The sequence below is a fragment of the Crocuta crocuta genome, unplaced genomic scaffold (assembly GCF_008692635.1).
Source record: "Crocuta crocuta isolate KB4526 unplaced genomic scaffold, BGI_CrCroc_1.0 scaffold457, whole genome shotgun sequence".
Classification (NCBI taxonomy): Eukaryota; Metazoa; Chordata; class Mammalia; order Carnivora; family Hyaenidae; genus Crocuta; species Crocuta crocuta.
Window position 1 is genome coordinate 2020467 of NW_027531318.1, and position 24513 is coordinate 2044979.

The 24513-nt window shown below is 39.3% G+C and overlaps 1 protein-coding gene across 1 annotated transcript in view; it reads left to right on the forward strand.

Moving 5' to 3' along the window:
* Nucleotides 1-2512: 2512 nt before the first annotated feature.
* The window catches only part of PARD3 (par-3 family cell polarity regulator), a 548282-nt gene continuing 526281 nt past the window's right edge, over nucleotides 2513-24513 (forward strand). Inside the window, 3 exon segments of the mRNA XM_077771780.1 lie at nucleotides 2513-2723; nucleotides 3694-3839; nucleotides 7252-7353. Coding sequence (XP_077627906.1) covers nucleotides 2513-2723; nucleotides 3694-3839; nucleotides 7252-7353 — 459 coding nt within the window.

Consider the following 24513-nt stretch of genomic DNA (forward strand, 5'->3'; position numbering starts at 1 on the left):
GTCCTAAGCAGTCCCTGCACTGTCAGTGCAGAGCCTGATGAAGGACTGGATCCCAGGAACTGGGAGATCATGACCTGAGCCAAAATCAAGAGTTGGATGCCCAACTGACTGCGCCACCCAGGTGCCCCCATTTTTTTTTTAAATGAAAATACTATAGAATGATTTTTAAAAATGTTTTGTTTTGGGGGTGCCTGGGTGGCTCAGTCATTTGAGCATCTGACTTTGACTCAGGTCATGATCTCATGGTTTGTGAGTTTGAGCCCCACACTGGGCTCTTTGCTGTTAGTAGGGACCTCGCTTTGGATCCTCTGTTCCCCTCTCTCTCTGCACCTCCCCAGCTCGTATTCTTTCTCTCTCAAAAATAAATGAATATAAAAAATATTTTGGATTTAAGTAAATTAGATACTTACCAAGGGAATCTAGAATTTCTATTGCTTGTGCTCTTCTATTGACTTCAAAAATGAAATGGTTTTTGTTTGTCATGTCATTAAGTGACTTCATTTGTCTTGCCCACCTATCTAATAGGAGTGACGAATGCCCACTTCAAGTTGTGTGCCCTGTTATTTTCAGGAATTTTTCAAACTTTCCCTCTAGTATTTTTGTTTCCCAACATAATAGATGTGCCTAGTCAGAGAGTACTGCTGGGATTTTTTAGGAAAAGAGTAGCACCTGCTCCCTGAGAGGTCGCCTTAAACTTGACCTTCGACATTGCCTCCATATTTCTGTGTAGACTCCTTTTGTTGCTTCTTTTTTTGTTGTTGTCTTCTTCTGACGTAACATGAAAGATTTAACCCTATTTCAGTGTTCCACGTGTGCTTTGCCCCCATTCTGTCACAGCCGTTACTTGGGTCTGTGTTTGTCAAGAGACAAGAGTTTTCTCTCCCACTCCCCCCCATTTTAGACCTCCTTCCCTCAAAAGTAGTTATAAATTTGATTAAATATTTGATGTTCACATTATTTTCATTGTATGAGAGATACATTGATGACATTTTCCTTACGACTTTTGTGTTTCTCCTGGAATAAACAATGCCTTTTCCTTTGGTCTTCTATGAATCTACAACCAGTTCTATTCCAGCTTGGCCAGTTGTTAAAGTAACATCTTTGTATGTTCAGTTACAGTGGATATTCTCTAGGCTTCATCTTGAAGACCTCTCATTTGAGTTTCTGGGCTGCTCCCATGTAGACTGGTTATCTTCCACACCCAGTGCCCGGTTGACATCCTGGATCAGACTCCCCTTTATCCTGGGAGTTTCTTTCTGTGTTATGTCCCCTTATTTTCATATCCCATTCCATCCTCATTCATGGTTTATTTCCTTGGAACATGTCTTCTAGTACTTTTCTAAGAAAGATGCAGAGAGAGCAATTTTTGGAGAAGTTGTATTTCTAAAAAAAAATTTTTTTCTACCTTTGCACTTTACTGATGGTTGTTGGGTGAGGTGTAGTATTTTTGGTTGGGGACCATTTCTCTTAAGAATTTTGAAGACAGTATTAACACCATTGTCATCTGGATTCCTGTGTTGCTCTTAAGAAAGCCAAACTTGTTCTGATTCCTTACCTGTTCATTGTTGTACTTGTATTTTACTTTCTGAAGCTTTTTGTTTGTTTTATCTTCTGTTTGTCTTCTCTGTTCTGTTCTCATGTGCCTTGGTTTATGCCTGATTTCATAATTTGTATTGGGTTCTCTAAGAGCCTTTAAAAAATGGAAACTCTTGTCATCCTGGGGAACTAACTTGAGTGGTTTTTGTTGTTTTCCTGTTTTCTCAGCTCTCTTTTTCTAGAACTTCTTTTATTCAGCTGCTTACTTACTTGACTGGTCTTCTATTTTATTACCCATTTTTATCTTCTTCTTTTTTCCTTTACTTTCTGGGGAGATTTCTTCAACTCCTCTCAACTCTTCTAATGATTTTCTACTTGTAGTGGTTTTAACTTTTCTAAGAACATTTTGTTTTCTTTTCCTCTATTTTTTCCTTTCCTCTTTCCCTCCCTTTTTATCTTCCTTTGCCACCTGAATGTAACATGAACTCTCTTAGGGTATCAGTGATTTTTTTTTTCTTTTTAACAACCATCTTCTTTTTATATAGCCTGTTTCTCTCAATGTGTGTTTTCTATTTTGCCTCTGTTCCAGCCTTGGAGCTTTCCTCAGGGTCTGTGCCTCTGTTGTTGCCTGAGTGAGAGGTGCTAACTATAACCGAGACCATAGGGTGCGGGCAAGGGCTTGAAAGTTAGAGCTGCACAGGAGGGTCACCTAGCTGTCTGGATTCCTCTGGCCTTTTGTCTTAAGATGGTCAGATGCCCAGGGAGAGCTCTTCCAGCTTCTTGTCTAGGTGGCCTAAACCCAGCTGCCAGCATTCTGGGAACAAGGAGAAGCTGAGAGCTGGATTTCTTAGCATTCAGCATATAAATGTTCACTCATCTCCCCCCATTTTCAAGTACCTCTGCAGGTGTTCTGGCTCTGTCCCCCAGTTCACACCCCTCATCTAGAGGAAGTCTCCAGAATGCTGCTGGGGCCGTCATGGTGCTGTGTGGAGTCAGGAGGGAAAACCGATCCTGCTGGGTTTCCTCCTATGTTCATTCCTGTCTTCCCAGGCACTCGGCCTCCCCAGTTCCAGAGCCGTGTGGGGCCCTGCTGAGGAAGCCACGTTGCTGCCTGGTGTCCACGGGGTCGGAGCTTGGGGCTCGCTTTCTCCGGTCTGCCGCCCAGCCTCCAGCCCTGTGTCACCCTGGTCTCTCTCTGTTCTCTTTGTTTTTGGGGGGTATACCTTGATGAATGAACATTTACAGCAGTTGGGAGTGGGCTTTCAGGATGGAGGCAGAATAAATGCGTCTCTTTGATAGGAGGTTTTTACCTTCCATTTTAGTCATGGAGACAATTTTGTGTTCAGTGTAATGAATAAACTCTGCTGCTCCTCCCTGCCTGTTTGTACCTGTCCTTCTGCTTGGAATGATGTCCATGTTCTTCCTTCCTCCAGCCTGCTCATTGTAAACCTCTCCTGAATCTTCCCAAGCAAAAGTAATCTTGCCTTCCTCTGAACTCAAAGCATTTTTATGTCTCTTTTTCTTATGACACATGGGCTACCTCTTTTTAACTTGTTTATGTCTTATCTGATAAATTTTAATTTCTCACAGTGGGCAACAATTGTCGCTTTTTGCCCTCGAGTGCTTTGCAGATAGTAAATAATTAATTTTTAAGTTAAGACAATCTTTCAGTTATCTTTTTATGGTCTTATATGTACATATATTCTCATTTGAAAATGTGACAGGATACAGACCATCACCATACGCACAGTTATTACAAGAGTAGGGTATTACTGTTTCTAATTGCAGATAATTTTCTTGAGACTTGTATGGGTGAGAAACAGGCAGTGGGTGTGTATTCCACCAGGTCGCAACTCACAGAAGCTCATGGCTCTTTGGCACAATGTGATGATGCTCTCTGTAGAGCTAGAGAGATTTTTTTATGGAGCCAGTGTTTCATTAGGACTTTTCCAGTACTGTTTTCTCTTACTGTGTCCTGTGATATAGTGGGCACCAGCATCCAGTGGAATGGGCATCTTATCAAATTATACCTCTGCTGTCATTCTCAGCCTGTCTTAGAAGTTTTCCCTCCACTTCTTTCCAAACTTAGGCCAGGTCTCAGCCCCTATTCACAGTGTGGGTGAGAAGCAGTAATTCTTCATGTGGTTTTGTCCCTAGGTTTCTTCTCTGTGCTTGGCCCCATCCTTGGGGAGCCTTGTCTGGCCAGGGCATTTGCTCTTGATAGCCCTCCCTTCATCCACTTGATAGATGAACTTCATTCCTTGTTTCTTGCTCATGTGCAATGGATCTTTGGTTATTGTAATGTAAAATTATTGTTAATGTTTAAATCTTTGGTTATTTTAAATGGTTTTTTAAAATTGTTTGTTTATTTTTGAGAGAGAAAGAGACAGTATGAGCAGGGAAAGGGCAGAGGGAGAGAGGGAGACAGAATCCGAAGCAGGCTTCAGGCTCTGAGCTGTCAGCACAGAGCCTGATGCAGGACTCGAACTCACAAGCTATGAGATCATAACCTGAGCTGAATTCGGACGCTTAACTGACTGAGCTACCCAGGTGTCCCATAAATCTTTGGTTATTTTAAATGTATCCACCCTAAGTGAGACAGATTCTCCTCCTCCTCCTCCTTCTTCCTCCTCCTTCTCCTCCTTCTTCTTCTCCTCCTCCTCCTCCTCCTTCTTCTTCTTTCTTCTTTCTTCTTCTTCTTCTTCTTCTTCTTCTTCTTCTTCTTCTTCTTCTTCTTCTTCTTNTACCCACCCTAAGTGAGACAGATTCTTCTCCTCCTCCTCCTCCTCCTCCTCCTCCTTCTTCCTCCTCCTCCTCCTCCTTCTTCTTCTCCTCCTCCTTCTTCTTCTTTCTTCTTCCTTCTTCCTTCTTCTTCTTCTTCTTCTTCTTCTTCTTCTTCTTCTTCTTCTTCTTCTTCTTCTNGTATAAGATATGATATTAATAGCTTTTAAAGGCTCCACATTTATACTGAGTACTATTTTCCATACTGCTGTGGTTTTTAATTTTTTTTTAATGTTTTATTTATTTCTAGGAGAGAGAGAGACAGCGTGAGAGGGGGAGGGTCAGAGAGAGAGGGAGACACAGACTCTGAAACAGGCTCCAGGCTCTGAGCTGGCAGTCAGCACAAAGCCCGACGCGGGGCTCGAACCCACGAACCGCGAGATCATGACCTAAGCGAAAGTCGGATGCTTAACCGACTAAGCCACCCAGGTGCCCGCATACTGCTATGGTTTTTAGAAACATTAATGGTGAGGCTAGAGATAGACTTCTAATCTGTTTTGGGGGCTTTCTGGTCAGGAAAGGCTCTTGGAGAAGATGATGACTGGGTTGTCATGATGGGTGAGAAGGATTAGCCCAGATGATAAGGTGCAGCTCTGGGTAGTAGAGGCCCTGGGCCTCCATGGGTAGCAGGCAGACAGGTAGGCAGGACTTAATACAGGCTGTGAAAGGGGAACGAACTGATGGAGAAAGGCTGGAACACAGCAAGTTCTGAAATACAAAAATCAAGAGGTTGAGAACATTGCTAGGAGGGAACTTATTTAGAAGGAGTAGCTCCAAATATTCTAGAGAGGCTGTAGGTTATGACTTCATATGGAGCAAGTGTGGAGGATTGGGAAGCTTAAAGAGCAGGTTTTGTAAGTTGCATTTTAGAGGTCAGTCTGCTTCCTTGTGTATAAAAGCGTTTCAGAAATGAAAGTTGATATTTAAATTGATTAGGTCATCCTACAGCTTCCTTGGTGGGAAGTGGAGGGCAGGATGGCCCTGTTCTAAGTGGCTACAAAATAATAGCTTGTTTTATTCACCCGCAGGATATTGATTATTCCCGATTTCTCTCGGAGGGTAGATATGTGTTGTGTTTGACAAATTTAGTCTGTTTTCTGGATGAACAGTCAGTTTGAGTACTGACTCTCCCTTGACAGAAATCCAGATAAATGAGGTTGCAGGGTAACTATAGGCTCTTTGCACTAGTGGTTTTCACGGTAATGTTTAATGACTGAGAATTAGGGTCTGAGCTGCTTTCTCTGATGGTGAAAAAGTGACAAGGATTGGCAATTCAGTATTTTTTAAGAAGTGTTCATTTTAGTGATTCTCAGGTGTTAGAGATTCTCTTGGAGGGCTTCTTATGGGTATGAATTCCTTGGCCTCAAGGTGTGAGTCAGTGGATGTAGGGTGCGGTTCCAGAAGCTGCAGTCTAAAATCACTCATCTTCCCTCTTCCCCACCAGCTTTTCTTTCATGAAAGAGCCATACCAAACATTGCTGTTCAGATGGGAAAAGTGGATTGTTAACTCAAATTGAACTTTATATTAGTAATTCTGGATTGTGGATCATTTGTAGCTAATGGTAAAAAAAAAATACAGTCTAGTATATTTTCATTCAAGTGTGCAAATGAGAATGATTGTAGAAACTTAAAACAATTATGTTCTTTTTCAAATGATTTAAACATGTTTTAATGTTTATTTTTGAGGGAGGGAGGGAGAGAGAGAGGGAGAGAGACAGACAGACCAAGTGCACGAGGGTGAGGGGCAGAGAGAGAGAGGGAGACACAGAATCTGAAGCAGGCTCCAGGCTCTGAGCTATCAGCACAGAACCCAGTTTGGGGCTTGAGCCCACGAACTGTGAGATCATAACCTGAGCTGAGGTCTGGCGCTTAACCAACTGAGTCACCCAGGCGACCCTCAAATATTATTATTATTACTTTAAAATTTCTGAGAAAGAGAGAGAAACAGTATGAGCAGGGAAGGGTCAGAGAAAGAGAGGGAGACACAGAATCTGAAGCAGGCTCCAGGCTCTGAGCTGGCAGCACAGAGCCCGACGTAGGGTTCGAACCCACGAACCATGTGATCATGACCTGAGCCGAAGTCAGACGCTGAACCGACTGAGCCACCGAGGCACCCCTCAAATATTATTTTAAAGCATGGTTTCGTATTATAGTGTGTATGGATATGTATGTGTATGTTTGCATATGTATGTGTGTTTGTAGATGTGTGTATACATATTCAAGTGTGAACACACCCTACGAAGAAGTGTACAAAGTTTAAAATGGAGTCCTCTATCTTCCTTCTCTCCCAATCCCACTCCTTAGGTATAACCACTGATCATTTTGGTGTGTATTTTTGGGAATATTTTTATATGTGCATATACAATTGTATCTAGCTTTGCTTTTACAAAAATAGACTCCAACCACATAACATTGTTCTGAGCTTGCTTTGCTTACTAATGGTATTGTCAGCATTATTCTAAATTAGTACATTTATACCTGTTTTTAGGACGTGCATGGAGCCAGTGGGGTGTGCAACCTCCTTTTTTTCCCCAGATAGGCTGTAACATGAGTTTTTCAGACATGGTGATAGATGTTCCCTGCTTATGAGATGATCTGTATGGATTGGATTGAGAAGATTTAAAAATTGTTTCATGGTGGACAATGGAAAACCCAGCATACTTTAAGAAACCAATATTTTTTAGGCAGTGACTTAGGCTAGTTTCTGTTCCTGTCACAACTGTGCCTCAGCAGCTCAGAGAGAGTATGCATGAGTCCATCTTAAAAGAGAACCTGACAACAGCAGAGACAGGGAACTACCTGAATTTTCAGCCAGTTGCAATATTGTTGATGTTGTGGATTCCTCTTTATGGGCAGGGAATTATCACAGTTTAGCTTGTTGCATTTCCTTTGGTGATGCTAACTTGCTGTATTTGATGTTTCTGTTCTCTGCAGGATCCAAACTACTGGATACAGGTGCACAGACTTGAACATGGAGACGGAGGAATACTAGACCTTGACGACACCCTCTGTGATGTAGCAGATGATAAAGACAGGGTGAGTTCAAGTCCAGGGAAGCCGCTCTGGATGCATTTAGTGAAGACTGGGGAGGGAGGGAGTAGATGGGAGTACTTCCCTTCCTGTTCAGACACATACTGTAAAGAACCTTAGGGCCACTCACACTGCTATGTTTGTTTTATAACAAGTATTGTGAGTCTTCATTACCCTGAAATGGAGAGTATAATACTTTTCTTGACATTTGGGCTTTATTAGGTTTACTACATTTTGGAATTTTAAAATTGCAGCTTTTTAAATAGAAAAACCTTTAAGAAGCTCCCATGCCATTTTTTCCTTTTATTTTAACCAAATCTAACAACTTCCTTGACAGCTGAGGTCCATTTCAGGGTGTGCTAGTGCAAGGTCTCCAAGGTCTGATCCGAGCGCTGGCCCGTGCCAACAGCTGGCCTGTGCAGTGTGGGCTACAGAGGGGGCAGGTGCATCCCCGGCCTGCTCCCGCCGTGTGCTCTGCTTTCAGAAACCATGCTTCCCTCAGTGCTGCTCTCGGTGGGCTTTCACACCGCAGTGCCATCATCAGTTAGTATGTGTGGTTTTTTTTTTTTTTTTTCCNTTACTGGCCTCCTTGTACCCACCCTTTTGTCTGTGCTCTTTGAGGGAATGAGGAGGAGGAAGAGGAGGAGGAGGAAAAGAAATGACACTCAGTATTTTAAGAATTTGTGACAGGGTGTTTGGCTCTGCATGTGGAAGTCACGAGGTGCCAGGGCTTAGCAGGCTTTGGCCACATCGTCGTTTGTGTTCGAGCTGTGACGAGATCACGGAGGGGCTGCCAGCTGCATATACAGTGTGTCATCTTGGGGTTGGAAGCTGGCAAGGTTACTGGTACTCTCTCTGGTTCTTCCTGGGGAGCTTTCTCTCCCTCCCTCTCTCTCTCTCCCTTCTTCCCTCTGCCTGCCCTCTCCCTCTCCTTCCCCCCTTTCCTCCTCCTTCCTCTCTCTCTTTCCCTCCCTTTCTTTTCCTTCCTCCTCCTCCTCCTCCTTCTTCTCTCTCTCTCTCTCCCTCTCCTTCTCTCTCTCTCTTCCTCCCTCCTTCCCTCCCCCCTCCCCTTTTCGGCCCTCTGCCGCATCCTCCCTCTTGGAGAACTTGGCTGGGAGCTGCCTAAATGTAGCTGTCCTGTCTTCTCTGCTCCTACTTTGCTGATGGCATAGTAGCTGGTTCAGAATTGGTGGGTGTCTTCTATGTTTTCTTGAAATCTTAAGGAAGGTGAATATTTTCAGGCACCAAATGGTGTGCAAATTCAGGGGTATTTGATTCACTAGCACCTGTCATTGCAGGATTTGTTCCTGCAGCTCCTGAGGGCCAGGAACACATTGTGTCAAAAATGCAGAACTTTCTGCCCGTTTATGATTTGCTGCTATTTCTCTTGGTGTCACTTATTTTTGGACTTTTCAGTGAGCCAGGGATAAGGTGACTCTCAAATCCTTTCCCTGTAGTCCACTTATCTAGAGACTTAAATTACAGTCAGTTTATTGTGTAGTTCAGCTTCAAAGCTTAAAGGGTTCATGAAGAATTCAAACAGCTGCCCTTGGCCAGCCATAATATTACAAAGTGATATACTAAGATTATAGTAATCTTTCAATATTTTCCTGTTGTCCCCTTTTCTCTCCTTCCTTCCTTCCTTCCTTCCTTCCTTCCTTCCTTCCTTCCTTCCTTCGTTCCTTCCTTCCTTCCTTCCTTCCATATAAAAATCATATAGCTTCTTGTGAAGAAAAGGAACCTACAAAGAAGGAAGTAATCACTTGTGATTCCATTGCTGCCCAAAGCTCATCCGTCTTGTTATTTGAGTGGGCTTTGCATCCTGAGCTTTCTTTCTGTTTAGATACAGTCACAGACCCTTTTTCTTTTAAATAAGAAGGATTGAATAGTAGCCTACTTTTTTTCTTTGAGTTGATTGTAAATATATTTCTGTGCCCATTAACCATGGCTATGTCAACATAGCTGCATGTGGTATTTCGTGTTAGGAAATTATGGCCTCTGGTATGGTATTTGTTTTGGGTAGTTAGTTACCGTGGGGAAAGCTGAGGTTGGTCATCTGTGTACTTTTGTCTTTGGCATTCTTGTGTTCTGAGCACGCCTGCATTTATCTGCCTGTGTTGCCTTTCTGATTGTGTACAGACTTAGGTTTTGCCTCAAGTTGGTATTCTACTTCACACTTTGACTTTGGGCCTTTCAACAGAGTGAATAAGAATTAGCTTATAAGACTGCCTCTGTGTTGGGCCTTGCTCTGGTGTGTTGCCTGGAGTAACCCACTGTGGACTTTGGGTTGTTGAGCACTGTGTCAGTGCTCCTGAGAACACTGAGCTCAGTGTACTCGTGTGTACTCAACACCTGCAGTCATGCTTTATGGGTTCGTGGAGTACAGATTACAGTTTCTCACCCTTCCTCCTGGCACCTCAACCAGCAAATACCCTCTCCACAGTATTCACATTTTGAATAGGTAGAATCTTTGAGATGTAGATGTTCAACAGTATGATTAAAAAAATCTTTTGAGTTTTCAGTGTAGGAAATTTTGGTGGATGATCCATGTGTCCTTGAAAAGTGTGTTCTGCAGCTGGATTTGGGTGTTCTATGGAGATCACTTAGGTTAAGGTGGTTGATACTGTTGTTTAGGTCTTTGGGATAATTTGTTACTCAGGAACTGGAAATAATGCTCTTCTTTTAAGACAATTAACTATTAGGTCACACAAAAGAATGGAGGTTGCACATAAGATCTATTAGGTCACACAAAAGAATTAGGTCACACAAAAGAGGCAAACTGAATGATCTTCTAAAATAGTTGCATATTAAAATCAGAAGATACTTAAACTGTATTTAATTTTTGTATTTATATTTATTTTATGTTTTGTGAATTTGATCATGACAAATCTACATTTTTAAAGTTTACTTATTTTTGAGAGAGAGAGCGAGAGCACAAGCAGAGGGACACACACACACACAGAGAGAGAGAGAGAGAGAGAGAGATTGAGAGAGAGAGAGGGAAGGAGGGGCAGGTAGGCAGGCAGAATCTGAAGCAGGCTCCAGGCTCCAAGCTGTCAGCATAGAGCCTGCTATAGGGCTTGAACTCACAAACTGTGAGATCATAACCTGAGCTGAATTTGGATGCTCAACCCACTGAGCCACCCAGGCAGCCCCAAATCTATACTTTTCTAGAATTTTTTATTGTATATCCTATTCAAGTTAAAAAAATCCTTTAACCTGAAGAAGAATGTTTTATATTTTTAAATGTGTTTTATCCATTTTTGAGAGACAGAGTGTGAGTGGGGCTTGAACTCACAAACCATGAGATCATGACCTGAACTTAAGTCGGATGTCCAACTGACTAAGCCACCCAAGTACACCTGAAAAAGAATGTTTTAACTATTAATAAATGAAATGTTTTTAGGGAGTTTTATGTCATGCAGATTAAATTCATTTTCCAAATAGAAAAATGCTAGACAGTACTGTGTACCACCGTCTGAAATAACTTAAATTATTGTTTTATTTGTTCAGAAATATTATTTTTTAAAAATTTTGTATTTGTTTTTGCACAGAAATACTTAAATTTATATGACTAAAGTTTTGAATGATTTTCTTAAAGGACCCATTTGAAGTTGTAACTATAAAAATAAAATTAATAATCCCAAATCTCAACACTTAAATTTATGGTATTGTCAGATGCATTATTCAGACCGAAGGGTTTGCATGTAGTCAGTTGTATGGCTCCTTTCCATGACTCTGAAATCCGACTCTGATTTAATCATCCTGGAGCATTTTCAGCTATTTTTGGCAGCAAGTCTGAGTAAGGATTTTGACACTTGTTTTGCTTTTAGGTTAAAACTGGCGTTGCCGTTCTCTTAATAAAATTCCCCTAAAAATTGTCTTGCTTAATGAAAATGTGCTGGTGTGTATTTAAAATGCAGAAACCTAGCCTAGGCAGGCAGGCTCTTCAGTAGCCAGGCTGGGGCAACTGCGTTTTATAAACCCTTCAGCTGGTATTTAGGCCCACTACACTTTGAGGCCATGTTTCAATGGCCCTGCCGTCAGCGTCTCTGATGGGAAAGTTTCTTTCAAAGGTGAATGATATAGTCAGTCACTGTGAGTTTGTGAAATTATGAAAAATTACTTTTTATAGAGGGACATTAGGATTAAGAGGCAGTAATTCAAATGATAGCAAAAGAAAATTGTAGTACCTAATTAGTACCTCGTTTTGCTCATCATCCTTTAATTATTGGAGTTTAATGCACAGCACTGAGGAAGTTTTCCTTTAGTGCCTATACAATACCAATGGCCAGGGGTTTGCCCAAGTTTATTCAAAATGGCATTTACCTGGGTTGTTTTTGGCATCTTGGAGTAGGTTTGATTTTCTAAGACCTAGAATATTCTAGATCTACTTTGGGCATATAAAGATGCCCTGTTTTGTTTGTCCCTTCTCTGCATTGCTGCTTTCCAGTGAAAGGGAACAGAGGATCAGAGTGTGTATGCTGTCATGGGTTTTATTTACCCTTAGAATCTAATTCTCTGTTTTCTCAATTGACATTTTTCGCAAATGATGAAAACCTGAAATGGTTTTCATATTATCTGTAGCACCTATTAGAACAGCTGTAATGCTGGCGGTTTCTTGAAGTCCATCGTTTTCACTCTCTGAGGAAATAAAAAACGGACTTGTTTGTAGTTCCTACTGGGAATAAGACAATTAAGTATCATTTTTAAATTCTCATTTTGGGTTTTAAAGAATAAAAACTATTTTGTCAATGTGAAAACTTGGAAAAACATAGATGTGTATAATGAAAAAAATATCACCTATAATCCTACCAAAAAATTTTCACAGAAAGAGGATCATAATGAGTAGTTTTTTATCCTGTTACATTTGATCATTTCTGACATTTAAAAATAACTTTTGAAAATGTTATCTTTAATGATTAAAAATATTCTGTATGGATGTTGCATAATTCATTTCCCTTTTATTTAATAATTTTGATTTTTCCAATTTTTTATCATTATGAATAACTCTTTGATGAGAATTCTTAAACATATATCTTTATTCATATTTCTTCTTATTTCCTTCTGATACATTCCCAGAAGTAGGGTTACTGGTCAAAGAGTCAGAACTTTGTAAACCTCTTAATATGTTTCACCAAGATACTTTCCAGAAAGTTCATAATAATTTACAAGCCTACTATCAATGGGAATGGGTATTACCTCAGACAAATTTTGCCAAGTTGATAGGTTAAAAGATGGTGTATTGTTGTTCTAATTTGCAATTTGTGAATACTAGTAATTGAGCAATTTTAATATGTTTATTAGCTGTTTACACTTATTTTTCTGAGAAATGTCAGCTAGTGTCCTTTGCCTGTTTTATTCTTTTGTTGATTAATACTTTCCTTATTTATTTGTAAACACTCTTTTTATATTAAAAGATACTAACTACAGGGGAAAAAAAAAAAAGAACAGCTGTAATGCATTTGACTATATGAGCTTTCCCAAGTGCCAAGCCGTTTCTTGTCTGACTTTCTTTCCAGTGTGGTCCTCGTTATTTATTATTTTAGTGAACCTTCCTTCAGTTCCCCGCAAATCAGTCTAGGTCCCTCCTGTCATTCCTCCATGTACTACAATGAAACTCGAAGTTTGCAAATAGATTACAGAAAAAAAAATGTCTCTTATTCACTTCCTTCTGCATGGCAGTTGCATGAGACTGATGGTAAAACATTTAAATAGAGATTTCGGGCAGGCTGGTTCAGAGCTTAGAGTTGAGGAGAAGTGCACTTCTGTGTGCGTGAGCAGCGAGAAGAATGTCTTTTTCTTCCACATGTCACCATCTTCCTTTTCTTACCTTTGGTGCTGAAGGTGACTTAAGATGCAGTAACAAACATTTTCTTTGTCACTTTTGGGTGTCATTTTGTTTTGACCAAGAATGATGTCATGCATGTGCTATTTTGGTGATGACCTTGGGAAATATCTTCCATTATCTGTTCCTTGCTCGTTGTGGAGGAAGGGTTGAATGGAATAGTAATTTAAACTCTTTCTGGAAGTTTGTATGAACTTGAGGAATGGACACTGGACCCCAGGCAGCATGGAGGATTGTTGTGGGGACTGTTGCTGGTTGGGAAGAATTTTCTGGGGGGCAGTCTGGTCAGTGTCTCAGCATGCTGAGAAAAGGAAACTTGAAAAATTAATTGGGATCATGGGCAAGCACTAATTTCTGCATGTAGGATAAAGCTAGTACAGAGGCACATATCACACGTTCTCATTATTCTTCTCATTGATAAATAGCTTCTAACTTATAAACTATTGTCATTTTTGTGCCTCTTATGTTCATAATATTACTGCCCTGTCAGATTTCTATTAGTATTGCCAAAATGTGTTGTAGTAAATCTTGCTTTTGAAATATATGCATGGCACAACTTTCAGGTAAGGAATATTCTTTAATCAATCAATAATTAATTAATTTTTAATATTTATCTTTGAGAGAGGGATAGAGACAGAGCATGAGTAAGGGAAGGGAGAGAGAGAGAGGGAGGCACAGAAAATGGCTCCTGGCTCTGAGCCAGGCTTGAACCCATGAACCATGAGATCATGACCTGATCTGAAGTCAGATGTTTAACCAACTGAGCCACCCAGGTGCCCCAGGAACATGGTTTCATTTTAAAAGTTCGTCATTTTCTACTGTTTTAGGTGTTATTATTTGTTTCCTATGTGTAAATCATTATTTTACTTGTTTTGGCATCAAGCCATAAAAAAACATCAGTGTCCAGTGAGGTGATGGCACAAGTATATCCTGCTTATCTGTGGGAAACATGTACACTTAGACTTTAAAAAGGGCGTTACACATTCTGTGCCCTAGTTATTGATAATGTGGAGAGAAGCACTCTGTTGTTTTTATACTGAAAGCAGTCATAGTCTGTACAGTTTTCAGATGAGAATGAAGAACATATTTTTGGATCTGGAATAAGCATTGTTAAAATGAATTTGGTGATATCGAAGTGAGTTGTTAAAGCATTAATAAGCCCCACTCTGTGAAGAAATGGCTTGCTGCTTAAATTGTAGTGAGAGCTCACAGCTCATAATTGCAACAAATCTAATTTCTTTAAAGACTCAGTTTTTCTCCTTATTTAATACATCGCCAAAACAGGCGCATGAGAAGAGAAAGTTTTGAGATTTAAATTCCTTTGTTGTCAAGACTAAAACACTAAATTGCAGCATGAGGTCAGTTATTTTTGGAATGTCCATATCCTGGAGGTAGGAGTGGGCTGAGGAGTTCCTACGATAACTTTCTTTTTATTCTCCCCACCCCCTCCCCAGTTAATTTTTTTTTGAAGACTTGGTCCATGAATACATTACTTATTACTAAGCATGTGAGAGAATTTTTGTGAACTAGGATCTCATCATCTTCATCATCATAATAAGCACATGTAATATTTCCTTTGAAAGATAGTAAGACTATTATTTCTATTATTAATTTAACCAGTTTACTGAGCACCTAGTATGTGCCAGGCATTATGCTCAGTGTTGTTATGTAGTGTCAAACAAAAGTAGACATGGTTCCTCCTTTCTAGGGCCTCATGGTATATTGTGAGAGTTGGAATTAATCACAGAAATTAAGTGTAGAGTTACTAACAAATAATGGTCTGAGGAAAACGAAAGGTGCTGTGGAAGGTGGAAGGTACGAAAGTACCCTGACCGAGTCAGGGTGAAGCAAGATTTGCCTAAAAAATATGATCAAGCTGAATCTGAAGGGCAGGTGAGTAAAAATCGGATGTTAGGTGGTCAGATTTACATTTGAGAAATGTCTCCCTGGATGCAGTGTGAGGATGAATGGATGGGAGGCTGAGTGGTGCACGGATACCAGTTAGAATGTTTTGCCGTAGGAGGTGTTGGATGGATGGAGGCTGGACCAGGTGCAGATGGTGGGGAGGAGGGAGGTCTCAGAGTGGTTTACTCGCTGAAGTCTGGAGGTGGGCTCTTCACCAGGGCAGTGAGTGCTGCAAGGAGGCTAGCTTTGGGACAGGGTGGGAGATGAAGGGTTTAGACTTGATTTTGTGACTTTGGAGGTGCGTTGATGTTTGGAATTGAAGTGCAGATTAATTCATGAATCACATACAAATTTGTTGACAATCAGGCTAAGCCAACATATGAAATATGGTCTAATTTTAGTAGAAATCATTATGTGTGTCAGAAAAAGTTTGAAAGGACACACTGAAAAGTGTCAGTGGTTATCAGTGAGAGTGGAGTATGTGATTAACTGGGGGTTTTCTGATGTTCTGTTTTGTAAAGTCTCCATAATTCTGTGTCTTCCTAATTCCAATATGAAGAAAGTGTTAGGCATTTCTAAATATAACTTAGAATAGAATCATCTTTTTTTTTTTTAATATTTTTATTTATTTCTAGGAGAGAGGGAGACAGCGTGAGCAGGGGAGGGTCAGAGAGAGAGGGAGATACAGGCTCTGAAGTAGGCTCCAGGCTCTGAGCTGGCAGTCAGCCCAGAGCCCGACGCGGGGCTCGAACCCACGAACTGCGAGATCATGACCTAAGCGAAAGTCGGATGCTTAACCGACTAAGCCACTCAGGTGCCCCTAAGAATCATCTTTTTAAACTTTAATGTGAATTGGCGTAGGGAAGGACTGATTAAAGAGTTTGGTAACTTGGAATTGAAATGATTTGTATAAATAGACTTCATTAACTAGATGACTTGATTAATTTCCTCCTAAATGGATTTATTTTAGTTAGGCTTTAAAGAAGAAAATATTTAAATTAAATGCTGAGTACAGCACCAAATGCTAATTAATTAATTCAGAGAGATTGTTTCCCAGCATTTAGATATTTTATGGGTACTGGTTTGCCCACAGCTCATTGATTTGTGGGTGGATGGGTTGGGGAGTGCTGGGCCAGGTGTAACAGAGGTGGTGGTGATAAGAAGTGCTTGTAGAAGAGACAGAGAAGGGGGCTTGGCCTTCTGCATGAGCATTCTATTGGAAAGGCTCTTCATAAGCATTAGGAGTTTTGAAATTGGTGACAGCCTACTGTCATGAGCTTTCCTAGGGAAAGCAGCCAAGACTGTGCTTGTCTAGGGCCACCCAGAGTCAGTAAAAGTAGGGGAAAGTGTCTCACTCGTTCAGTTATCATATTAATTGTAGGCCAGGGCTTGGTTCCTTGGTTGGGTGCACGTTGCTTTTATGTTACTTTGTCAAAGATGGGCATTTTGTTCGGTGGGTGAGAAGTCACACTGCCTGTGTTTGAGTCCCAGCTCCATGACTTCTTTACTGTATGAGCTGCATCAAATCATTTAATCTCTCTAATGTCAGTTTTCCTATCTCTAAGTGGAGGGTAATGATTGTACCTTCCTTGTAAAGTTGTGTAAATTTGGGTTTAAATCTGGGAATTTGTGTGAAGTTTTCAGCGTTCTTTGGCAAAATAAGGCCCCAGTAAGTGGCAATTGTCGTCATCATTGTTTGTCATGTCACCAACACCATCATTGTTAAATTTAGTTAACATTCATTCTTTTAATACTAGTTTCTAATGATTTAAAAACAAGCCACATTATCTTAAATCTTTTTTATAAAAAAATTCTATAATACTTATTTTCATTTGCCTTTTTTAAAATTTACATTTCTATCAATTTGAAAAGAGCTTGGTAATATGTTCTCAGCAATAGTTGTTGGAAGAAATACATTATTCTCTGAATCCTTGGAATTTGAGGATTTCCAGTATACTATCTATGTGCATGTTCTTCTGAACAGAAAAAAAGTGAAGATCCCAGTTTCAATTTTTAGTGTTTGAGAGCCATCAAGGACTGTATCGTTAAAACAAAGCAAAACACAAATAGACTTGACATCAAAAGCAGAGTTAACAAAAGCAAAAATAAAGAAGTGGGACTACATCAAGTAAAAAAGCTTCTGCTCATCAAAAAATGAAAAGCCAACCAATGGAGTGGGAGAAAATCCTTGCAAAACATATATTTGATAAGGGATTAATATCCAAAATATATAAAGAATTCGTAACATTCAATAGCAAAAACACAAAAAATCCAATTAAAAAAATGGGCAGAGCAGCTAAATAGACATTTTTCTAAAGAATTCTTACAAATGGCCAACAGATATATGATGAAGAGGTGGTCAATATCACTAATCATCAGGGACATGCCTGTTAAAATCACAATAGGCTGAGGTGGCCGGGAGGCTCAGTCGGTTAAGCATCCGACTTCGGCTCCTGTCATGATGTCGCAGTTCGTGAATTCTAGCCCCGCTTCAGGCTCTGTGCTGACAGCCTGGAGCCTGCTTCAGGTTCTGTGTCTCCCTCTCTCTCTCTTCCCCAGCTTGCACTTTGTCTCTCTCTCAAAAATAAACACTTAAAAACTTTTTTTAAAAAGTAAAATAAAAAAATCACAATAAGCTATCACCTCATACTTGTTAGAATGGCTATCATTAAAAAACAAGAGATAACAAGTGCTGGTGAGGGTTAGAAAAAAAAGAACACTTATGCATTGTTGGATGGAATGTGAATTTGGGCTGCCACTATGGGAAACAATGTGGGAGTCCCTCAAAAAATTAAAAAAGACTAACATATAATCCAGCAATCCCACTTATTGGTATATATCTAAAGGAAGTCATTATATCAAAGAGGTAGCTCCATTCCCATGTTCATTGCAGTAGCTGAGGTATGGAAACAACCTAACTGCACATCAACATATGAATGGATAAGAAGATCTCATATCTGTGTGTGTGTGTGTGTGTGTGTGTGTGTGTGTTTGTGTCTGTGTCTGTGTGTGTGTGTGTGTGTCTCTGTGTGTAATGGAATATTATTCAGCCATAGGAAAGAAGGACACCTTGCCATTTATGCTAACATGGATGGACCTCTTTGAGGGCATTATGTTAAGTGAAATAAGTCAGAGAAAGACACATACTATGTGATATCACATATGGAATTTTAAAAAGCTGAACTCATAGAAACAGAATCTAGAATTGTGATTACCAGGCCCTCTGAGCTGGGAAAAAAAGGTGATGTTGGTCAAAGGATACGAATTTAAGATGAATAAATTCTGGGGATCTAATGTGCAGCATAGTGATTATAGTTAATAATACTATATTAAATGCTAAAAATTGCTAAGAATAGATCTTAAACATTCTCACCACAAAGAAGAAATGTTAATTATGTGATGTGATACTGATATTAGCTAACACTAAGGTAGTAATTATTTTGCAATATATATAGGTGTATCAAATCAACACGTTCTACACCTCAAACTTGTATGTCAACTGTATCTCAGTACAGCTGTGGGGTAGGGGGTGGGGAGGCAGACCTTGTTTTCAATTTTAAAATATTAAATTTAAATATTTAAAATATTACCCTGTCGACATTGACCATTCTCCAGAAAAATAGCATATCTCAAAACAAGCACTCCAGAATAAATGTTGTTACCAAACATGCTTTATAATAATTTGCATCTTTAAAAATATTTTTCCTAAATTTTCCTTTAGTATCTTGAGTGAAATATGTAAAATTCAACTTTTTGTGTATGTAATAAAACGTTATCACACAAAGAAAAAAAGGAAGAAGATGGATAAATTAGTTTCTTCTTCTTCATTAATATTATCTGAATAATTTCAAAGTAATTATATACGATGCAGAAGATCATCCCATTTATTTAATTCATTCACACAAGTATTCATAAGGATAGAAATGATATAGAAAGTACCAGATTTTTTTTTTCCTCCTGGATTTTATATTGGAGAAAGAGGAAAACTGGCAGGGCTTCATATCCTTAGATCCTTGTATAATTCCAGAATGAATCTACTAGTAAAACTAAAAATATTTTGGAGCTACTTCAAACTAAAAAGCAAAGGAAGCCATGAACAAAATGAAAACGGCAACCTACCAAATGTGAGAAAATAATTGCAAATCATATATGTGATAAGAGTCTAATATCCAAAATATATAAAGAACTCATACAGCTCAGTAGCAAAAACAAAAAACAAAACAAAACAAAACAAAAAACCCAACAATCTGATTAAAAAATGGGCAGAAGATCTAAATAGACTTTTTTTCCAAAAAAGACAAAAGATGGTCAACAGATGTATGGAAAGATGCTCAGTCTTATTAATGATCAGAGAAGTGCAAAGCCACAATGAGATGGCCCTTCACACTTGTTAGAAGCACAATTATAAAAAAAGATAAGAAATAACAATGCTGGTGAGGATGTGGAGAAAAGGGAACCCTTGTGCATTCCCTGTGGGAATGTACATTGGTTTACTATGGAAAACATATGGGGGGTTCTCAAAAAAGTAAAAATAGAACTACCATGTGATCCAGCCATTTTACTTCTGGGCATTTATCTGAAGAAAACGAAAATATATATTTGGCATGTTCATTGCAGCATTATTTACAGTAACCAAGACATGGAAACAACTTAATTGTCCCCTGATGGATGAATGGATAAAGAAATTGTGGTGTTCAGATATAAGGCAATGTTATCCAGCACTAAAATAATGTAATCTTGCCATTTGTGACAATATGGATGGGCCTCAAAGGCATTATGCTAAGTAAAGTACATAAGAAAAAGGCATATACCATATGATCTCTATTATATGTGGAATCTAAAAAAGAGAACATCTCCCTACCCTCAACTTATAGACCTAGAGAATAGATTAGCGATTACATGGAGGGCAGTGAGAAATGGGTGAATTTTTGTTTTTAGTTTACCTTTTTAAAATATTTATTTTTTTAGAGAGAGAGAGAGACAGAGTGAGCAGGGGAGGGACAGAGAGAGAGGGAGGGAGACACAGAATCCAAAGGAGGCTCCAGGCTCTGAGCTGTCATCACAGAGTCTGATGCAGGGCTCGAACTCGTGAGCTGTGAGATCAGGACCTGAGCTGAAGTTGGATGCTTAATCAACTGAGTCACCCAGGCACCCCTGTTTTTAGTTTAAATTGAATAAATAAGAAAATTAAGTGTAATTCAACGTCATTATAGTACACACTGTAGCAGGATATGGTTACACCTTTGTATCAAGGCTGCAAGATAGATACGGTTGTGTGCCCATTTTAAAGTGGGAGGGTCAAATTTGTTTCCTAAACTTATAGATTTCTTTCACTTCTTTGGGCTACTGTCTGGTTCCAAATAATAAACATTTTCATTCTCAGTTGATGTTGGAGAAAGAAGTTAGTTTGGTTAGTAAAATATGTGGATTTTAACTATATTTAATTATGTTAGATTACTAAGACTTCTGAAGTGAAATTTTATTAAAATGTCAAGAGCTTAGTGCCATTTATAATTGTAAACAATTCATATGTATTGATGCCCCTTGTTTGTATATCAAACTACCATTATAACTTTTGTTTGAGCAAAAGTTCAGAAGATCTTACAGATTCACTGATTCATTTGTTTTATCTTTATTTTATTCAGTAAATACCTTTCAGTCACTAACATATTTGAGAAACAGCTGGAGGTACTGAGGATATATGGGGGAGGGGTCTCTGATCTTGCAGAGCTCTCCTTGTAATGAGGAAAAGACACCAAGGGGAGTGAGTTTGGGGTGTGATGGAAAATAGGTGAGGTAGTGGGGGATTCTTTAACCTGGTTGGGAAAGCCAGCTCTCAGGAGTCAGGTGGGCTGGGTTTCAGTTGAGGAGAACAGCTGTGGGCAGAGGACTCTAGGCAGAGGGAGCCACATGTGCAATATATTTAGATATATATTTTTAAGAAGATTGCTTTGGGAAGAATGCATTGTGTATGGGCCAGAAAGGGGAGAAAGGCCAATGAGAAGATTGCCATCCAGTGAAGAGATGATGGTGGCTCAGTCTCAAATAGAGTTGGGGAAATATGAATGGAGTTGAGATGCATTTGGAGTTAGAATTTCTAGGATTTCAGGCTGTGAGGAAAGAGGGCAAAGCAAGTATTAAGGGTGACTTTTAGAGTTGTAACTAGAGCAAGTAGGGGAGGGGGTATGGAGGTTCCACTCACTGTGCGAGGTTTATTTGAATAGAAGAAGTAGAAGACTTAGGAGTGGGATGAGGATACAGGGTTGGGGGCAGTCAGGTCTCTTTCCTGTTGGGGCATTTAACTGATTTTGCAGTGCCTTTGAGACTTCTAAGCAGAGATGTCCAGTAGGTGATTGGATGTGTAGGTCTGAAGCTCAAGGGAAAGATCAGAGTTGGCGATAAGAATTTGGAAATCACCACTGTATAGAATAGATGGTGTTTAAAGGCATGTGACAAAGAGCATTTCCATGTGGCAAAAATTTGCAGTAATTATAACCTCATAATTTTTATTGTTTTTTTCTGTGGTACACACCCTTGAGTTAACACTTGCCTTGATTATGATGGAAAATACTAATAAATTTTAACTGGGAAATTAATATAAAATGTGGAAAAGGAACTCAAGTTCTCCTGAATCAACACTATTGAGTGAAAATAAGGTAAAATTTAGATTTTGAGAAAAACAACTGAGTGTAAAAGGTGTAAAGAGACAGTGCAGAGAGATTGCTCTTCAGACACAAGACAATGGTAGTATTATTTCTAAGATAGGTACAGAAATTCACACTCTGAAAGCCACTAGAGATTTGTGAGTTTCATAACCAACTGTTTAATGTTGGATGGCATTCACTTGACTGCCACCCCAGGAAGAGCTTAGTCAATATAATAAAAGCACATAGTATAAAATCAGAAATTCACCTGGAGTGAGGGAATTACAGAATCTGTAGTCTATATTTCAGAATTCTGATATTCCTTGCATTGGAATGTCTAGTATATTGCTTGACTTGTTATGAAAAATTGATAAGCAACACCTTAATTTATTTTAGTTTTTAACAACAACTTTTAAAAAATGTTTATTTTGAGAGAGCTCAAATGGGAGATGGGCAGAGAGAGAGGGCCAGAGAGCTCTGTTGTGGGGCTGGATGTGGGGCTCAAACTCAGGAAGTGAGATCATGATCTGAGCTGAAATCAAGAGTCAGACACTTAACTGCTTAACCACCTCAGCCAGCTAGGTGCCCCCCAGTAACACTTCTTTTTAAGGGGACAGTCAAATGATGACTATTGTTCTCAGGCATTTTGTTATTAGCAGTAATTGTAGAGATTTCTGTTGTAGAAGCTCCAGACTGAAACAAAGCTGTATTTAATGTTTTCTGTAACAGCATCATTTTCTTTAATGTAGCCCAGATATGTTTATTGAGCATCTCTTCCATTCTAGACAGAATTTGAGATACTGAAATGAATACAGAATGGTTACCTTCAGGGATCCATTGTAAAACAGGAAGAGGAAAATGCTAACAAAATACTTTTCAGCTAAAAGTTTTCTCTAATTTGGTTGTGTTCTTTATCCCAAGGATAAATTAATTTCAAGTACTTTCACAGCAGGAAGTAGTTCATATGTAGGTGGGAATATTCAGGCAGGTAAGTTGGGAGGTATGTTCAAGTCAGCCTCCAGACCAGAAATGTAATCCCTAGTGCCGGTTCTGATTTCCTTCCCTTATGTTCTGATAGTCTACCTTCTACCTGTTAACACAGTAGACCTTCGCTCCTCAAACTTCCTTGGTGAAGGACTAGATTTGTTTTCTTTTTCATTCTGTGATGGACCATTACAATGTAAAATACAATTTAAATTAGTTATAAGGAAGAAGTGGCTTGTGTTTTATTTGATTTTATTTCATCTATAATTAGAGTTAACAGACATAAAATAATTCTCTCAAATTGTTTAAGAATTTCCAAAGGCATACTCTATTTCTGTTCTTCACCGGAGACTGGGATGACATTTTCAACAGCACTGCAGTATAGAAGTCTTTGTTAAGTATGGTCACCTTGAAAATTTCAGTATTTGCGTTATTTATCACAGATATTCTGGTATAGACTAGTGTTTGGTCATGCAATTTCTTTAATAATTGCTATGTAAATGTGTTTTAAAAATAATAACTAATCTTAAGATTACTACTTAAATTAAAAAATATTACCTTGAATGTACTAAGTTGTCAATCCTTGGGTTAGGCTTGTGTGAGTTTTGTGGGGCTCTAGTATTAATAGTGATATGAGTATTAATTGTGTTGCAAATATTCATAGTACTCACTGGAAACCTAATTCTCTGTTACCTTGTGTATCTTATTGAATGATCTCTCCTCACACTCAGCCTCACCTCAGTTAGACTTGAGATAAAGTGAAGGAAAGATGCTCTTGTTGCCTTTTAAGGGACATAAAGATACCTTTTGTCTCCTTTCTGGGACAGAGGAGAGGTGTTCCAGACAACAAATTCATTTTTCCTGTGAATATTTTGTCCTATATATTTAAAAAAAGTTTATTAAATAAATAATAAGGGGAGGGGCAGAGAGAGAGAGAGAGAGAGAGAGAGAATCCCAATCAGCTGCCATGCTGCCAGCACAGAGCCCAACGCAGGGCTCAATCTCACGAATTGTGAGATCATGACCCAAGCTGAAATTAAGAGTTGTATGTTCAACCGACTGAGCCATCCAGGCACCCCAAAAAAGTTGGATAGTTGAGACTGAGACTTGGTTACTTCACTTCTCATTCACTGGAAGAAGAGAATTCATTCAAGGAGATTGAAAATAGTTGTGCTGAGATGTCTACTGTTTTGAAGTAGGAGCTGTGATTTGATCATAGCCTTCTGTCTATTTTGGCAAGGAATGAGTTAAGGAGACTTCTTTGAACCTGGTGTGTTTACTCACACCCTGCTGACTCTAAGGTGTGTTGCTACACCCTCTTTTACTCCTGACAAACTACCCCTGGCCTGTTTAACTGGTGAAGGTTGTTTTTATTCAGTGTGGTGGAACCTGTCCCTGGTGAGGCAGGAGTCAATGCTGCCATATGCAAAGTTTGTGCCTCCAGTGAGGTTCACATATGTGGAAAGGATTCTGTCCTATGTTGTCCACCTGTTTTCAATGTTACCCTTTCTAGAGGACTGAGTAAAACACAGGTCCTATATTTGGGTTTTGGAGGCTATGTATTTGGGGATCATTTTGTCTGTAGTTAGTTTTGGAATCTAAGTCACTGTGGATTTTGCCTTCTTAATGGGTTGAGATGGCAGACAAATTGAAGAGGAAACCTGCAAAGAGGTATTACTCCTTTTCTGGTGCCACTCGGAAGGATTCGGTGAAGGCGCTGAGGTTTTCAAGGTCTTTGAACCTCAAAAGAGCTACTTCAGAAATCAGCAAAAGGCAGGTTGGTAC